General features: G+C 43.2%; 1 protein-coding gene across 1 annotated transcript in view; it reads right to left on the bottom strand.

The window, feature by feature from the left end:
* Positions 1-17,922, bottom strand: part of LOC147722777 (cytosolic non-specific dipeptidase-like) — a 504,245-nt gene that overhangs the window by 435,755 nt on the left and 50,568 nt on the right. The window contains exons 2-3 of the mRNA XM_086965241.1: positions 9,224-9,328; positions 786-929 (exon numbers count right to left, since the gene is read on the bottom strand). Of these exons, the coding sequence (XP_086821367.1) occupies positions 786-929; positions 9,224-9,328 (249 nt within the window). The remainder of the gene's footprint in view (positions 1-785; positions 930-9,223; positions 9,329-17,922) is intronic.

Consider the following 17,922-nt stretch of genomic DNA (forward strand, 5'->3'; position numbering starts at 1 on the left):
TGGGAACAGGGAAAAACAAAATTGGCAGTATTTCACTATCAGGACATGCCAAACACATCAGGGCATGTCTTACCTTTCACATACACTGCACCCTGCCCACAGGGGTACCTTGGGCCTACCTTAGAGGCGACTAACATGTAGAAAAAGGGAAGGTTATCGCCTGGTAAGTGGGTGCCCTTGCCAAATCGACATGGAGTATTAGACTGCACACAGGCACTGCAATGCCTGAGTTACATTTACAGGCTGCTTATATGCTACAGGCCGCTTATATGCTACAGGCCCTCTAGCAGCATTTGACTTACATTACTTGGGCACGCACAATGCACTGTACTAGGGACTGACTAGTAAGTCCAATATGCCAATCATGAAATCATCAATCAATAACAATAATTTAAATTGAGAGCATACACACTTAAAACCAACAAAAACAGGTCAGATACAGAAGGCCAAAAAGAAAAAAGTCTTGGGATAACGCGCTGAAAAAGCCAGGTCTAACACTGATGATGCAATGTAAGCCCAGGTTGCAAAACAGAAAGCTGGTGCCCACCACCTGCAACCACTGGCACAAATCAACACTGGATGTATGAACAGACAAACAATGTGTGGTCTCAGAAGCAGGTTTCCCCTTACATATGTGTAATTATTTTTTAGTCAAATAAAAGGTATCTCTCAGTAGCTACAACATACATGATGATAAGTCAGTATATCTCTTCACATAGGGCATGGGATAAAAACAAGAGATGCAAACATTGATTCCCATTTGGAACCTAAAGGAGACACTGTACCAGTTGATCACCAAGGTTAGCCATCTCAACAGTTCCACCAATTTTCTCGATCAACTTCTTGCCCACATCCATCATTTTTATAACCAGTTGTCTCTTGTCCGGGTTACTGGAATCGCTCTCGGTGTGCACCCAATCCTGCAGTCTCTGAGAAAGAAAAGCAGCATTGGTCAGATTCTCGAACACGTGCTACTTCATACTCAGTGACAGGACATGAATACAACACAACAAGCACTGTCCTGCTGCGCCAGTTATTGATGAATCTTGCGTTGCTTACTTTGGGACAAACAGAAGTAAGCATGAGGATAGTAACAATAGAGTTTACTAATGAAAAGACAATTGGACTCCAAGGTGTACTTGAAAGTGTAATAGGAGATAAGTCCACTTTAAACACTATTGATTGGGTGCACACGGGTATCTGCCTCTGATCAAGGGTGTGACACAATACTGGATAGATGCAAGGAGAACGCATCTATCTGAATAATAACAACAGAACCATGGGCCACATGTATCAACATTTGTAACAGCAATTACCTAATTGCGATTTTCAGTGAATCACTATTAGGTAATCGCTATTACAAATGTATGAAAGTTTCAAATAGTGATTTGTAGGGGGTTCCAAATCGCCCTACCTCTTTAGTATTAATGAGGTAGTTTGCAATTTGCGACCCCCTAGGACTTGCTAAAAATCATGGGCATGATGACCTGATGGGGTAAGCAGACCACCATGTCCGTGATTGCTTTTAAATAAAAATAAATGTTTTTTTAAATGCAGGCCATTTTTCTTAAAAGAAAATGGGTTCCATTTAGAAAAAAAAATGAATAATTCACTTTTCATTTTTTAAGAGCAAACAGTGGTCTGGGGGACCAGTGCCTTCTCTTAAAAAAGATTTTGCATACATTCACAAAGGGGAAGGGATCACTTGGGGACCCCTTCCCATTTGCGAATGGGTTACCACCAATTTGAAGTTAGTGGTAATTATGAATATTTTGCGACCGCATTCACGGTCACAAAACATTCATACATACTGCAGCTACTAAGTATTTGGAAGGGATGCCTGTTTTTTTCATTGATACAATGGTTTCTGTTCCAGCAATGGTTTTATCTATGATTATGTTTTTGCTCTTCAAGCTGTAAGAAATAAGGACAAAGGCAGACTGCAGAACAAAGAGATATTTTGCCTATGTTGAATGTGGCAAACCTCAGAATGTGAACCAACATTTCTCTACGAAGGCCCTCGGGAAACACCACTGAGAACAGAAGGCAGGTTGAAAGAGCAATCATGGGGCGTTAGTTTCTGGGACTGCTCAGATTTACACCTCCTTGTAAATTTGGAGCAGTGTCAAAAGCAATGGGTGTTGCGGTTGAACACCCACAGCAACTCCCATTTCACTCCGCTTTCACTCTAAGTGATGTGTGTTAAGGGACCTTATTTACAAAGAGGTGTTAAGCCAAAAAAAGTGGCTTAACACTGCTTTGGAAATATGGAGAATGGCATATCGCCACCAGAATGTCGCTAAAAGGGACATTCTGGTGGCGATATCCCCTTATATATATGCCCCAAAGAATTATCTCTATCAAAGAAGCAATGGGGGGCATGCATTCATTGAACTTATTTTGAGTAAAGATGTGGTGACCATTTACATGGATGATCAATTGATGGTCATCAGCATAAAGGTATTGCCAAAAGGGCCACATACATGTTAAAAAGAGTAGAACTCATGGCAGAGCCTAGAAGAACAAAACAAACAAATTCATTAAAATTAGATATAAAAGTAAGAAGTGAAACAGCTTGGGAGGCATCGAACAAGAAGGAAGCTAATCAGTCCAGAGTTAGGTCTTTCACTCCAATCGTGAATAAATTGTTGATCAATATGGAGGAAGAGACCTTGCAAAAGGTCCCCCGAAATGTCCACTAGGCCTAAGATGGCACTGGTTCCTCCATCTAACAACAGTCTAGTGTCATTAGCGAACAAAATTAGAACAGACTGTATGCTGTTTGATGGCCAAAAATCAGATTGAACTCGACCAAGAATAGTTACATTATTTCTTTTTTAAATTGTGGGTCTAAAGCAGTAATCATATCTACAAAACTTTGAAATCAAGCATCTAAAATTCAGAAGCAGAACAAGGGTGTTTCTAAACAGACAATAGCTTACATGTGAATAAACCGGACATATTCAGCTTTCTGAAATCTTCCTACAGCCTTTCAGGATTTATATGCACTTTTTCCAAAGTTTCAATCTGTTCTTCAAGTAGCCCCAGTATTCACTTCTATTTCCATTCACAGCCTTTACATAGATGATATGTTTTTTCCTAGGATGTGATAGTTCGTATATTAACTGACTCTGAATCTGACACTGAATCTGGAGCTCTCCGTAGACAGCTGCTTCTGATCAATTAATGGTCTGACTATTAGAGACCATAAAACAATTTATTCTTCACTCACAAGCAGAGAGACATGATGATCCAAGCTCAAGGAATTGCATAAGATTTCCTTTAATTTAGAATATATTAATAACTAAAACATTTGTATTTTACGGAAATCCTAGAAAATAGACTTCCAATCTATTAGAGCTTTGTTACACCGAAAATATGAATTGCTTTCATTTTTACACATTGCCTTTGTTTCTTACTTGGGGTGTAATTATGGGCCAGATGTACGACCATATTTTGTGGTCACAAACCGGAAATTGGCCCGTTTGCGACCACAAAATTGGTCTGTCCCATGAACAAACCCTATTTTGTTGACTCGCAAAATAGGGTTTGCGACTCTCCATTAGGAAGGGGCGTGCCATGAGCGTCCCCTCCTAATCTCACTTAAATGAATGAATGTTTTGCGATTGCGGTCGCAAAAGAATTGCCGTTTACCACCTACTTCAAGTAGGTGTTAAGCCACTCCCAAACTAGAAGGGGTACCCAGGGGACCCCTTCACCTTTTTGAGTGTGTGCGGAAATATTTTTTAGGAGCAGGCAGTGGTCCCACAGACCACTGCCTACTCTTGAAAAATGAAACAGAAATGTTTCATTTTTTTTTTAAATGCATCCCATTTTCCCTTGAGGAAAACAGGAAGAATTTAAAAAAAAAAAAACTGATTTAATTAAAAAGCAATCAAGCTATCCTGGCTGATGACGGCTGATAGCCAGAAACTGGTCCTAGGATGCTTGATTCCGGTCCAGGAAAGACATGGCTTGGCAGTTCTGGCAGGACTGTTCCCATGAGGCACAGGGTCAAGACTGATTTGCATATGGCCATGTCTGAACTGGGATGGTGTGGTGAGCAAAATAACGATGGATTAAACCCAGATCTGTGACTGGGGGTGAATGTTTTGACATTGTGCGACATTCCGTCCATCAATTGTTGTTTTTGCATTTATCACCCCGAGTGGGACGGGTATGCTCAGAAGTGAGTCCTGTGCTCTCCATGCCACTGGAATCAAGCTATCCTGGCTGATGATGGCTGATAGCCAGAAACTGGTCCTAGGATGCTTGATTCCGGTCCAGGAAAGACATGGCTTGGCAGTTCGGGCAGGACTGTTCCCATGAGGCACAGGGTCAAGACTGATTTGCATATGGCCATGTCTGAACTGGGGGGATGTGGTGAGCAAAATAACGATGGATTAAACCCAGATATGTGACTGGGGGTGAATGTTTTGACATTGTGCGACATTCCGTCCATCAATTGCTGTTTTGCATTTGTTACCCCGAGTGGGACGGGTATGCTCAGACGTGAGTCCCGTGCTCTCCATGCCACTCGAATCAAGCTATCCTGGCTGATGATGGCTGATAGCCAGAAAGCGGTCCTAGGATGCTTGATTCCGGTCCAGGGAAGACATGGCTTGGTAGTTCGGGCTGGACTGTTCCCATGAGGCACAGGGTCAAGACTGATTTGCATATGGCCATGTCTGAACTGGGATGGTGTGATGAGCAAAATAACTATGGATTAAACCCAGATCTGTGACTGGGGGTGAATGTTTTGCCATTGTGCGACATTCCGTCCATCAATTGTTGTTTTTGCATTAATTAAAAAGCAGTCACAGACATGATGTTCTGCTGACCTCAGCAGGCCACCATCACTGGGACTGCTAGCCATTCCTAATGGGGTCACAAATTGCACCTGACTAAAGAATATTAATGAGGCAGACAATTTGCAACCCCCTTAGGAATCGCTAACAGTGTCTAGACACTGTTATAACTAACATTTTGCGAGTTGCAAAGCAGTGCAATTTGCCACATGCAAATTGTAAGGGTCTTAAATCTGGCCCCAAGTTTATGAATCCACTCAGGCTTAGCAGCTAGTTGGCTGACTGTGCGCTGTCCATGCAATTCTTGTCAAATAATAAAGCATATGCATCGTGTTTTCTTTATTGCAACCCTTCCTGTATAACATTTGTGTTTCAACTTCACCAAGAAGTTTTTGTGTGGGAGAAATCGTTTTGTTTTGTAATGGTCAGCATTACTAGAGCAATTTAGTTAAATTATGAAAGCCATGCTAAGATTTGAAATGCAGTTCAGTTTGCATCTGAATGGCATTTATGGACCTTTTTTTTGTTTGAAATTTCTTTATTGCAGTTTTTATGGTCCACTGCATAGGATAAGACAGTAGTATTTCACAGACAGATCTGCGCAGTAGGTCTTTCAATCTCTATACAGCAACAGGTAGTCTAAGTTGAGTTGCAGTGGAAGCTTATACCAAACCAGCAAGTAATGCATACGTTGGCTGTATCAACCATACAAACATTTTAACTAGAACCCCCCACCCTCCCAGTACCCTCCCCCCTTACCGGGCCCACCTATCTAGAGGATCCTCTAACACTTTTTCAGACATAGGTGACCTCCCGTTCCCCTCCCGTCTGGGGGATGCGGTCCTCTCGTGGGTAACTGTGGATGACACCGTCTGCATAGCATCCGGGAAGCTCCTCCAAATCTCCTGAATCATCAACCCCCATGCCTGTAATACCACCAGGAGTTTGGCATTTCTCCTTGTGCTGCGTATGTGTCCCTATTCAGCCAATGCCCACTCCCTCAGATCATCTCTCCAGTTCGCCACCAACGGCCCAGCTGGTGTCAGCCAGTGAATCGCTATCCGTCTTCTGCTAATAACAAGTCCCAACATCAGGAATTTTCTGCTCGTTTTGGATCCCGGGGGATCAGTTTCAGGCTACATGTATGCAACTCCAGGGCCACCCTCCATCCCGTTATTCTATGCAGGTCATCTATGATAGTTGTCCAGTATATCTGTATGATTGGGCACGCCCAAACCATATGTGGGAAATCTGCCTGGTCGTACTGGCATCTGGGGCACCATGGATTTCTCGAGTTATCTATAACATGGAGGCGTTTAGGTGAGAGGCAGGTCATATGGACCATATTATATTGTATCAGTTTGAATCTATTGGAAACCGCTACTTTACGGACCCCCTAATGGATTTTCACCCAGTCCTGTGGCGTAATCTCTTGGGGGCTCGCCTCCTTCCATCTATCCTCTAGTGTGAGAGGCGTACATTGCTTGTCCTCCCTAAGTGCCTTGTACAGGTGTGTGACCAGTTTCCGTCCTCCCGCCATCGCTATCAGTGTGACCAAGGTATGTGAGTGGTCAGGGGCGTCTGCGAAAGTGGGCCATAGATGTTGTGCCGTCGCTGCTATCTTGGCATATTGTAAGAATTGCCCCGGGCCCAACTCGAAGGTGTGTACTGCTTCCTGGTACGTAATGAACCGTTGGTCGGGGTACAGTTCCGCTAACATGAGACAACCTCCCACTTTCCATTTGTCAGTAGACATGACCCAGTCAATGTGTGCGAAAGGTGGCTTCAACCAAAAGTCTGCATCTGGGGCAAACGGTCACACCCGTAGAAGCTGTTTAACCACCCTATCCCAGATGGCCGCAAGCAGACGGCCCAGTGGGGGGCACCGGACCTGTCGCCTTTTTGCAAGCCAAAGAAGCGCACCCAACTGCTGTTCCCCGTACGTATCAGCCAGGAGGGAGTGTTCCCATGATGGATCCGTATCAAGCCATGCCACTGCGTGCTGTAATTGGGATGCAAAATAAAAAAGTTCAAGGTCAGGGATTTCCAATTCGCCTTTGCCCCATGTACGTTTCATTACTTCTAGGCTCACCCAACATCTTTTGCCATTCCACAATAATTGAACCAACATAGCATCCAGGTCCCGGAAGACCTGGATTGGGAGTTCAAAAAAAGAGCCCTGCAGTGTGTAAAGGCAGCGGGGCAGAACCACCATTTTAATAAGGGCGATCTTCTCCATCAGCGATAGCCGGAGCGTGTTCCAAAAATCGATACTGCCGCGGAGACCTCTATGTTATGTTGGTAAAAAACGTCCCTGTCTCTACTGATCAAAATACCTAGGTAGCGCAATGCACTCAACTCCCAGGGGGTCCCTACTTCCGGGACGGAGACCCACCCCTCTCAGCTTCTGACCCGATCGGGTATAGTTGTGATTTGGTATTATTAACATGTAACCCAGAGACCTCTGCATACCTCCCCAAGGCCGCCATCAGTAGAGGGAGCGAGTGGGTTGGCTCCCGCAGATACACCAAAGCATCATCCACATACAGTGATATTATATGTTCCCAAGCCCCAATTTGGATTCCCTGCCCCAGGAGAACCTTACGGAGGTGGCACGCCAATTGCTCCATTGCCAGGGCGAACAGCAAGGGGGAAAGCGAACACCCCTGTCGAGTCCCCCTTGCAATCGTTATTATATCGGAGACATAGCGCCCCGTCGGACCCTCGCCACCGGCTGAGTGTAGAACAGTCCCACCCGGCAAATATGGACCTTAAGCTGGATATCTACTCATCTTTTTGATGGACTATGTGCAGAGTAAATAAGACACTGAATGGAAAAATTCTGATAGCCGTGATAAGGACATCTGCTTACAGAAGTTGAGCAGGATGTAATCTCTGAACTGGCTAGTCATTTAAATAGGTGGATGCAAGTGGCTCAAAGTAGAAGTCACCAAAGTAGGAGTCACTCCACCCTCTGAAAGGCCACCATGCTCCATCTCAGTTTCAAAGAGGCCTCTTCACATTTTGAGGAAGGTTGAACACTCATGTATTCATTGCACCTACAGCATACCAACACTATGGGGCTCCAACGAAATGCAACACAAGTCGGTGTAAGAGGTGGCTCTCTCCTCCCTTCCATCGCTCTTGATGTGCTCCGAGGCAGGTGTGTGATTGTGCAAGCGCACAATAAAAACAAACAAATTGGGATCAGGGAGGCTGGATGGTCCATGGGATCACACCCTAACCACATCTTCTTCAAATGAGGAGGCAGGTCCAGTGTCCACGGCAAAACACTTTCAAAGTGCCTTTGGAACCTCACAAGAGCTTACAAACATTGGATTGGAGTGCTACCATACCCTTGAAGGACGTCTTTTTTAATCAGTCTTCCTTCGGCATTGGATGTGCACTTCACTTTGTGAGGTATTAAGCAGTGGGATAGATGAAACAACATGACAGGCAACAGCTTGACAAAGGCAAATACGTATGTTTTTCACATGAGCAGCACTGATGACAAAACACTGGTTGCAAGAGACTTCTCAAGCTATGCAATGACTGCAAAGCTTGGAAGGAAATAAAAGTACACCTGTAAACTGAATTGTGGCTGCACCATCAACAGTTTGCACAAAGGATACTTTTAGCTCCATCGCTATAGAGGTTGAATCCTTTTAATACTCAGTTGATATACTTTGAAGGGTTTAGGATATATAGTCCCCACTCAGTGACATATTTTTTTTTTTTTTATCAATCACAATATTGGTCCTGAAGATGGCTGCCTTAAAGTGAGCAGATGGCTGAAATGGCATTGTTGCTTAATAAGATGTCATAATCTGATTGTTTTGAAAGTGTTGCAGCCCTTGCCAATGACTAATGAGTTTGTTTATAGGTGTTAAGAAGGATCTCCATGAGGATGTGAGCACAGATGATGAGTTCTAAAACATGGAGATTTCATAACACAGTGATACATTCTAAATTGTTTATATTCAACTGTTCAGATATATAAAAATGTAGAAACTAACCCATCACACATTGTTTTAAAGGGATATCTCTGATCTCTAATTGCCTGCCACGAATCCATGTTCCTGTACAAATTATTCCTTGGAGAAAGCTCTTACTGGAAAATGAAAAGCAGAATAAGAAACACTACATTTTAAATAACAAAGAAGTTGATAAATAGTAGGGTGGATTTAAATATTTCTTAGATAGTGAGCCACAGTTTCTGCACATAGGTTCACCCTTGAGTATATGAGCCACATTAGTCACTAACCCAGGAAACATATTCTACGAGGTTCCTTCATGAAAGGTGACTACTAAACACCTGTTTTAAACCTTGATGTGGTTGCTCAGGTGAGGGAGGTAGACATTTCTGATGCAGTTCCCATTAACGAATCATAATTGAACAGCAATAGAAGCCTTACCTGCACAAAAGTGTCTTGATGGGCTTCGATGTACGAAAAAGCCTTGTCAATTTGCGAGGCCTTTGCCAGAAGCATTAAAAAAGCCAGACAGAATATTGATGACATCTGTAAAAAAGAAAACCAAAACGCATGAAAATGTGGATCCTCTGACTGTATGAAATTGTCAACAGCATGAAAGGTGTTTTATAATGGTAAACATTTAAATTTAAAATGTATTTCTCTACATGATCGTTGGAGGACATGTAAGGATGGACTTGACTCAATTGCCTAGACGGAAAAGAGTGCTGGGTTAATAGTCCAACTTTGACCAACATATTTGTTAGCGTTTGTCAGACCACTCACACTGATAATACAATGTTGGTAAATGTGCCTCCAAAACTGGTACCCATGATATTACCACAAAATTTGGAATTAAATGGGGATAACATGTTTCATACTTAAAGATGCAGAGTTGGCGCAACCATAAGTTTACTGTATGGATAAATAATGTCATGCTGATTCCCAACATTGAGGTTTGTGTGGTAAAAACACCATCAATAATCAGAAATATGTACTTGCACAGTTTTTATCTTGTTTAGTATAAAATGCATGCTACTTTCAATGGAACATATGCACTGGTTGAAACAATAACTGAAATAAGTGTGTAATTCCAGAAAACCAATTGTCCCCTCAGGAACTTAATGTGTTGGTAGTGCCCTTCGTGTTAGTTTTCTTTAATATTTATTTAAATAACCGCCTGGACCCTCCTGGGTTGAAGAAGTTATGAAACTGCCGAAATGGCTACCAAAACCTTTTAGCACTGCATCTGTTATTCTACGACATTTACTTTGCCACACCGTCAGCAAACAGTGCACTTTCTGAAATGCCTAGTCTTGAGTGGATATTGTCTATATGAGTACAGAAAATCCACCTGTGAAGATGTGCTTGGTGTTGTTAAGTGCTACCGGTCTTGAAGAAATTGATTTTCCAATCAAAATGCCATGTGAGTGAAAAATGTATGCATGGAGAGCAATGGCAAAGTTGTAAGTTTTGGAATGATCGTCCCCAATTTACTACACTTCTCAAGTTACACCTAAATAAAGCATATAATGTGTGTTATTAGTGTGGGAAAGTTCACCCAACACCCAATTTTAAAGGGTGGAGGGAAGACGAGGGGAAGGGGATGGTGGAGAGGTGGAGTCTCTTTAATTTCTATACTAAAACGTAAACTGTAAAGTGTCCAGTAAATGAAAAAAAAAGCATTTGAAATGATCTGTGCATGGAGAATTCTGTAGGGCTTTGTGACTATGCAAAAGTCGTAGAGGTCAGAAGTGCAAAATGCAAATGTAAGTCTACCTATCAGGCATTTACAACTCTGTGGCTCATTACGATGTTGGTCGACGCAGATTTGGGAAAGACAGACCTCCGGTCGGCGGTCCCGACCGCATTAGTAAGATGCGGCATGGTGCAGTCGCAAACTCCTGCTTCTCTATGGGAACTTGTGCAGTGGCTGGAGAACAAGCTCCCATAGAGAAATATGAGTTTGTGTAAATCCAAGCACCTTGTGGCAAGCACCTCATGGGTGCCCTCCAGGCCCACAACTGCAGGACACGGAGGCAAGAGGGTCCTGCAAGGGGACCTCAAAGTCACTTTCCGCCATCCTTTCGATGTCGAAAAGGCCGGCATGGAAAGGCTGTCTGAGACTGAAACCAACATCATAATCCCGACGACCAAAACGCCGTCCTTAAGGGATTGCGTTGCGGTTCTGACTGGCCCACGGTCTCCTTGAGCTCGATGGAAGCTAGACCAGCCGGTTTACACTCCGATTGCCTTCATTCTTCATTGTAATAAGGAGGTCGGACTGTAAACCTTACTTGTCAGTTGGAAAGCCTCTGACCTGCGGTTGGAGGCTTTCCGCAGACATAGGGTCCTTTGTGTGTGACTTAGTCCATATTTGTTTGTGTCTTTGTGTGTCTTTAGGTGTGGGAGTGGTTGTGTGTGGGAGTGTCGGTGTGCGTGACCATTAAGGAAGCATTCATTGCTATAGATTTCAATTGCTATATGACTTCCATCCACAGTGTGTCTGCATTATAGTGTTTCAGCTCACAGTTGCATTTTTACCCAGATCAGTATTTAACAGAGACTTTTAGCCTGTAAACCAATGGTAAACACTATCCCTTCGACAATCTGCTTCTCGTTTGGATTGGATTGCTTCTCGTTTGTAACTTTGTTTCATGATTTTCAGTAGAGATTTAAGATCAGACCTAGAAGGATTAAATAAAAAAGTCATAACCGGCTCAAAGAATACATAAAAAAATCTGCCTTGAAATGTGTAAAATTATCTCTTTATAGTGTTCTCCTGAACTTTCTCTTGTTATGATGTGTTCGTTGAGCAAACCTCTTTATGAAAGTGATATTCTTCTACACTATCGACATAGAGGAAAGAGAGAGATGAAAACAGAGATGACAGAGCGAGGAGGAAGGGAGCAGGGCTGGTGTGAACATGTTTGCCAGGTCTTCTTTAGGTTCCCAGTCGAGTCTTGATTCTATCTGGGTGACGTTTCACTAAACGATGTCTAGGACAAGAGTGCTGTGCTATTGGTCCACCTTTGAGCAACGTCTTTCTTAGAGTTTTTCAGGCCGCTTACAATTATACCACACTTTTGGTAATTGTGCTACCACAATTGGTAACCATAGTATTACCACAAAATGTGTAATTAAATAGAGAATTACTTTTTTCATACTTAAATATGCAGAGTTGTCGCAGGCATAGGTTTACTGTATAATGCGATGCTTCACAACATTGAGGTTAGTGTGGTACAAACACCAGAAATAAATAGAAATAAATACTTGCACACTTTTTATCCTGTTTACAATAAAATGCATGTTGCTTTCAATGGAACATATGCACTGGTTGAAAGTATTCGTGCGTACAAAAAATAACACTATTCCAACCTGGTGTGACAGCGTTGGCACATTTGACAAGATTCTCCATCACACCCAATGGGATGATGCATGTGAGATCTTTCACAATCCACATCTGTTCTTGCACACTTTCTGCCACCAGGTCCTTTCCACCTTCTCATTCTCAATCAGAACCCACGGTAATTGGAACAGCTGGTGTGATTTCATTAGTTGCGGCTGATAAAGAGCTGCAAACGTGTGATGTCAAGCAAAAGTGTGTAAACCGGTTGAATATAAGCCTACAAGACAGCACTTATTCCACTTCAGGATCTATTTGTATGACCCTGTACATGATGCCGGATGTGTGCAAACGTTAGGTAGTCAAGTAGACATTGTAGGGAACCTGCATTAGTTAGTACTCATCCTCTGGCAGCCCAACGTCAAATGGTCTAATTTCCTAAGCATGAAGGGGCTGGATTCCCCTCTCTTCTCATACACCCTGCTAGTTCCCTACAAAATATGCATGTCCAACATAGAGATGACCAACAACACAACTATTCAGCTTTCATCTCTAGAGCCTGCTTTAGGGATCTCGGGATCTTACGATAATCATCTCCACAGCACTTCCTCCAATCCTGCAGCTTTTTTATGCTTGTGATTTTTTCTTTTTTCTCTTGCATTACTTCTCATTTCTTCCTATAACCTACCAACTCCATCCTCTTTGTTCTGACAGCGCAATGGCCCATGGCTTTCTCCATTCTATGTCTCCATATCTCCACTTTTCCATCTCGATAACCGTCTCGCCGAACCAGTAGGGTAGGGACACTCCCCACCCCCACACAGACACACTTAAGCAGCTTGAGCAGGGGCTAACACTGGCTGCCCTGAGCTGGTGAACTGGGTGCCACTAAAACTTTTGTTTTTTTATCTGCCTCTTTTCTCTGCAGGTCTGCAGACAAAGTGATGATAAATCACGCTGTTAGGTAATACCATGACAGTGGGTGGTAGGAGGTGGGAGGTGGGTTGTGGGATGGTTAGCAGAGCAATGGAAACAGGTCAAGATTAACAATAAAATGATGACAATAGTGAAAACAATGATAAATGGACAAATAGAAAAAGTGAGCATGAGTGAGAAAGGTAAGAACAAAAAATAAGGATGAAAGATGGTTAAATAGAGGAAAGAAAGAAAAGATAGTGTGAAGGATAGAAGGAAGAAATGACAGGATGGAGGGGTGAAAGGAAGGGTCATAGACTGAATAGAAAGTGAAAGAATTAATTGATAGAATTGTGAAAAGGAAAGTATGGATGCAAGAGTGAATGGATCAATAGGTTAAATCGTGTACGAATGGAAGGATGAAGAATGGACGGATGTGGAAGAGTGAAAGGATGTATGAGTAAAAAGATGGCAAAGTGGATACAGCAATATATTGATAACTAGATGCTGGAAAGGATAGGTAAATGGAAAGGTAAAGGACTAACAGAAGAATGATTATTGAGGTCTGGCTCAATGACTAATTGATGCGCAACATAAATAATGTCTCTTTCGCCCAATTACTATAGCGTTACCAAGAATAGGGGCTGTGGTAGAGGCAGAGAGGCCACTTTGTTTCATCACAGTTTGATCTCAGGCAGGTGTTAAATGGCCAGTTCTCTGCATCCTTTGAATATCTTCTGTCCAAGGTAATCATGAACTCCACAACAAGCTTCATTTGTGCCATGATCTACCATCCTCTCAAAAACGCCTCTGCTTCTTTCCGTCCCAACTTCTGGACCTTGCCCCGTATATCTTCTCTACCTTATATCCTTATATAATGTCTGTATAAATGTGATCTGAACATTCAGCCCATAGATTCTTTAGATGTTTACAGCCAAATATGCGTACCTTCAGCTTATACCAAATGGGTAAGGGATCTGCACACTCTGAAGGTCATTGTTGTGATCTACTCTTCTTCATTATACCCTATATGATTACCTGGGCTTTCCGCCTCCTGGTCTCCTGGTCTGACCATGGCTTAATTGGTTTCAACTTAGAGAATGAGCTTTATAACAAACATTATCACTCCAATGTCTCGGAACCTAGAGAAACCAGAAGAACCTATTAATAAGGATTTCTTGTAATCATTTCAGATTGTCCCTTATCCCTTCCTGATCTCCCCAATGACCTTTTGGTTTGGCCCACCTAAAGATGTGGGTGACCCAGTTGTGGAAACTCTTGACTTCCCACCAACCCGAAGTTGTACCCACGGAAGACCAATAAATGGTTGACTAATAAGCAGCTTCTTCTGAAACGCTGGGGCAGAGCACTACAAAGACATTGGAATAAATCAAAATTGCTTTCCGATCTGGTTTGTTACTATGCATGTGGTAGCCAGAATACTAAGAGGCCAACTACGATGTTGTGCGAAAAACTTTCGCACAACATTGTCTGGGAATCGGGACTGACAGACTCCCGGTCGGGGGTTCCGCCCGACCGATTGCGATGTGACTGAACACTGTTCGGTCTAAGTCCCATCGGCTCCTAAGGGAGCTTGTGTCCAGCCTGACAACACAGGCTCCTATGGGGAAATGGGGTCTGTGCGGAAAACTCTGCACCCTGTCGCAGGCACCCCATGGTGCCTGCTACACAGTGCAGGGTTTTACAGGGGGGTCCATACAGATCCCCCTCGGCCCCAACCGGAGGCTGCACAAAGAAGGGGACCCTGCCAGGGGCCCCAAAAGTCAGTTTTTACAGCCTTTTCGTATCAGACAGGCCGTCTCGAAAAGGCTGTTGAAAACCAACATCGTTATGCATCGGTCGGAAACGCAGTCAGTAGAGCTGTACGACTCAGTTTTGACTGACACAAATTCTCCGAGAGCCGGTCGAAACCGATTCGGAACAACTGTTTGGTTTACAATCTGACTGCGAACATCGTAATCAGTCGGCCGAATTGTAAACCGGCCAAGTCGGTCAAAAGGGTTCCGACATGGTCTAGCGGCATCAGACTGTCGGGGAGAGGCTTTCTGCCTGAATCGTAATCGGCCACTCAGTGTGATGGCAGTACAGTCCAGGTGGATCTTTACACCGGAGTGCTCCACATATGCTTTTCCTATCACCCTTCACGTGCCATCACCTCTTTTATGCATATGTGATACATGTCTAGGCTCTCGAGGCCGGCATACACTGTCCTCACAGTTCTGTGAAGGGCCTTTGTGTAGGGGTGTGGCGGTGTCTGGAGGCCGACTCTTTTGTCTGTGCACAGCACCAGCTATGTAAATGGAATGAAATAGCTGGGGGTTGTAATGAGGCAACATCCCTCCATTATAACTGATAGTTATAACATGCAATGGCTGTAATAGGGGCTGATCCAAAATTTGAATGACACTTCCATCCAACAATCAATGGCAGAGGGGTGCTAATCCACTGCCCTTCTCTCTGTGTAGTGTGCATTTTTGCATAATCTCTGAAAAACAGTAAAGCTGTCCTTAGCGAGACCTAAAAAGGAGAAGCCAACTTTTTTAATAATTATTTTATAGTTTTGTCCAAATTCCACCAATTGCCATGTGGCAAATTTTTCTCCCGTCAGGCGCCAGTATATGCAAGCATGAGTGAGATTTGGCATCCCCAAGCGCAATTTGCTAACGCAGGCTGTCGCCAACAGAGGGCTTCCATTCATGTGAATTTGCTGGCTCTCGAGCAGATTTTCTACTTGGGAGGCAGAAAATCAACTCAAATTGCTGTGTGCTCTTGTGTAACGCATGGTGCAGTTTGTGCTGGTTTTTAGCGCTGCTCGTGCTACCAATGCTAAATTGCAGTGCGAGCTGCATATTTTCTGCCCATTGGCAAAACTTTGCGGAATCCCGCTGAGATTTTCTGTAACTCTGCGAAATTCCACACAGTGAAACTCCACGAGTCCGACCCACACCTACTCTAATTGAATTAAAAGCTATAATTCTCAGGGACAGGAAAGACTGATATAAGCATGTGATTGCTTTTCTATTTTCTCCATTCCATTCTTCACCAGGACTGTCAATACAGGTGTGGCCTTGCGCATGTCGATTGCTGTGCCCCACATCTAGCGCATCACTTGATTCAATGCTAAGTACAGAAAGAACTGTACCGGTCCTAGACCATGCATATAAATTAAATTATGAACATACCTCATACTTCTGTCTTTCACAAGGCTGCCCCAAACCGCCAAGCCTACTTCTGTCCATGCATCAGTCTGGTGTAGGGATTTCTAAGTGAAGCATTTAGGTAAATACCATATTGGCAGCTCAGGATCATACGAAGTGAATTACCTCACTCTCCCAAATGTAACCTCCAACACTGTCTAGCCAGAGCTAACAGAATGTTATCTGGTGCCTTGGGCGGTAGGGAACCCATTAGGCATTCCAACACCTTTTGACCATCAATCCCTGCTATCACCTGGTCTCTTTCTAGGTTCAGGATGCTCCTAACCATCTCATTGGCTATTGCAGTTGTGCTGCAGCCTAACATAGTTGGGAGCCCTCAATGCCCCATCTATCAGAGGGGTATACATTTTCTTAAGGGCAACTCTGCGCTGGCTGGTATCCCAGACTAGTGCCTGCAGCTCTTTTAAAACAGGACCTATTTAGGATTACTGATAGAGCCGCAAAAAAGTATAACATCCTGGGCATAATCAACATTTTTAAATCACCACTCTACCCATTGGTGACAGAGGAAGTTGACACGAGAACTGCAAAGAGTGATGTATAGATGAGAATTCCCTCCGCAGGTTTCTTTCAATGAGGTCGCTTTCAGTATGAGAAATGTTGACTCCCAGATATTTTATAGTGTGCAATTTCCTAAGGCGCTAGCCTTTAAGCAGGGTCTCACAACTTTGTTGTGTTCATTTGATCAACAGAAACAAACAATATTTATCCAAGTTGATATGGAGCTCTGATTTCCAATCAAAAACATGAAAGGTATTAATGTGTCATTGCCTAAAAAGAGATGATGTGGACCTTGTGTTCATCAATTAACCCCCACTTTGGACCCTTGAACCTTAGTAAAACATCCACCAGCTCCATGGCTAGTGCAAAGATTACAGGTGATAGCGGGCACCCTTGTATATCTCTATATCTGCATGGTGTCTGATATCACCCATTCTTTATGCACGCTAGGCTTTGGGCCTATGTAAAGCAATTGCATCCACCCCAGGAATCAATATCAGCTGACACACAATGGGTCTCTGACAAGTCTTTGGGATTACTACAATCTGTGCCTACCTCATTGAATCTGATAATGATTCCCTATTTGTGTCCACCATATAGACCTGTAGTAAAGGTGATGTGAAACTAGCTGTAGATGCTGGATAAAATTCCACCGGAAAGTCATTGTTCCAGGACTTTTACCTCTGACTATTTGAGTAATTGCTAATTGTATCTTCTCTATAGTAATAGGAGAGTTAAACTCTTGGTGTTGCAGGAGATTTATGGACAGTAGTGAGAGTTGGTTCAGGTAAATCATGAGAGAATGTTGTTCCAAATCTAGTGGTGCAGTTTATAATACTTCTCAAATACCCCGTTGATCTCATTGCGCGTTAACCAGAAAGCTCTCCCGTGTTTGACAGCTTCCATGGAGTTCTCATAATGACTAAATAGCCATCCTGATACATGATAATATGCATTGTATTTCCTGTAATGTAAATGACATAACCTATCTGTGCTCTTGTCTTAGTTTACCAAGTGTTATCGCCAATCTGTTGCACTTACAATCTCAAGCTCTCTAACATGTTTTCCTTGGTGGCAATGAGTTCTTGCAATGACTTTTTTACTCTGTATACTTTTTTCATTCATATCCCTCCAAGCACTTC

The sequence above is a fragment of the Lissotriton vulgaris genome, chromosome 4_1 (assembly GCF_964263255.1).
Source record: "Lissotriton vulgaris chromosome 4_1, aLisVul1.2, whole genome shotgun sequence".
In the NCBI taxonomy this organism is placed as follows: domain Eukaryota; kingdom Metazoa; phylum Chordata; class Amphibia; order Caudata; family Salamandridae; genus Lissotriton; species Lissotriton vulgaris.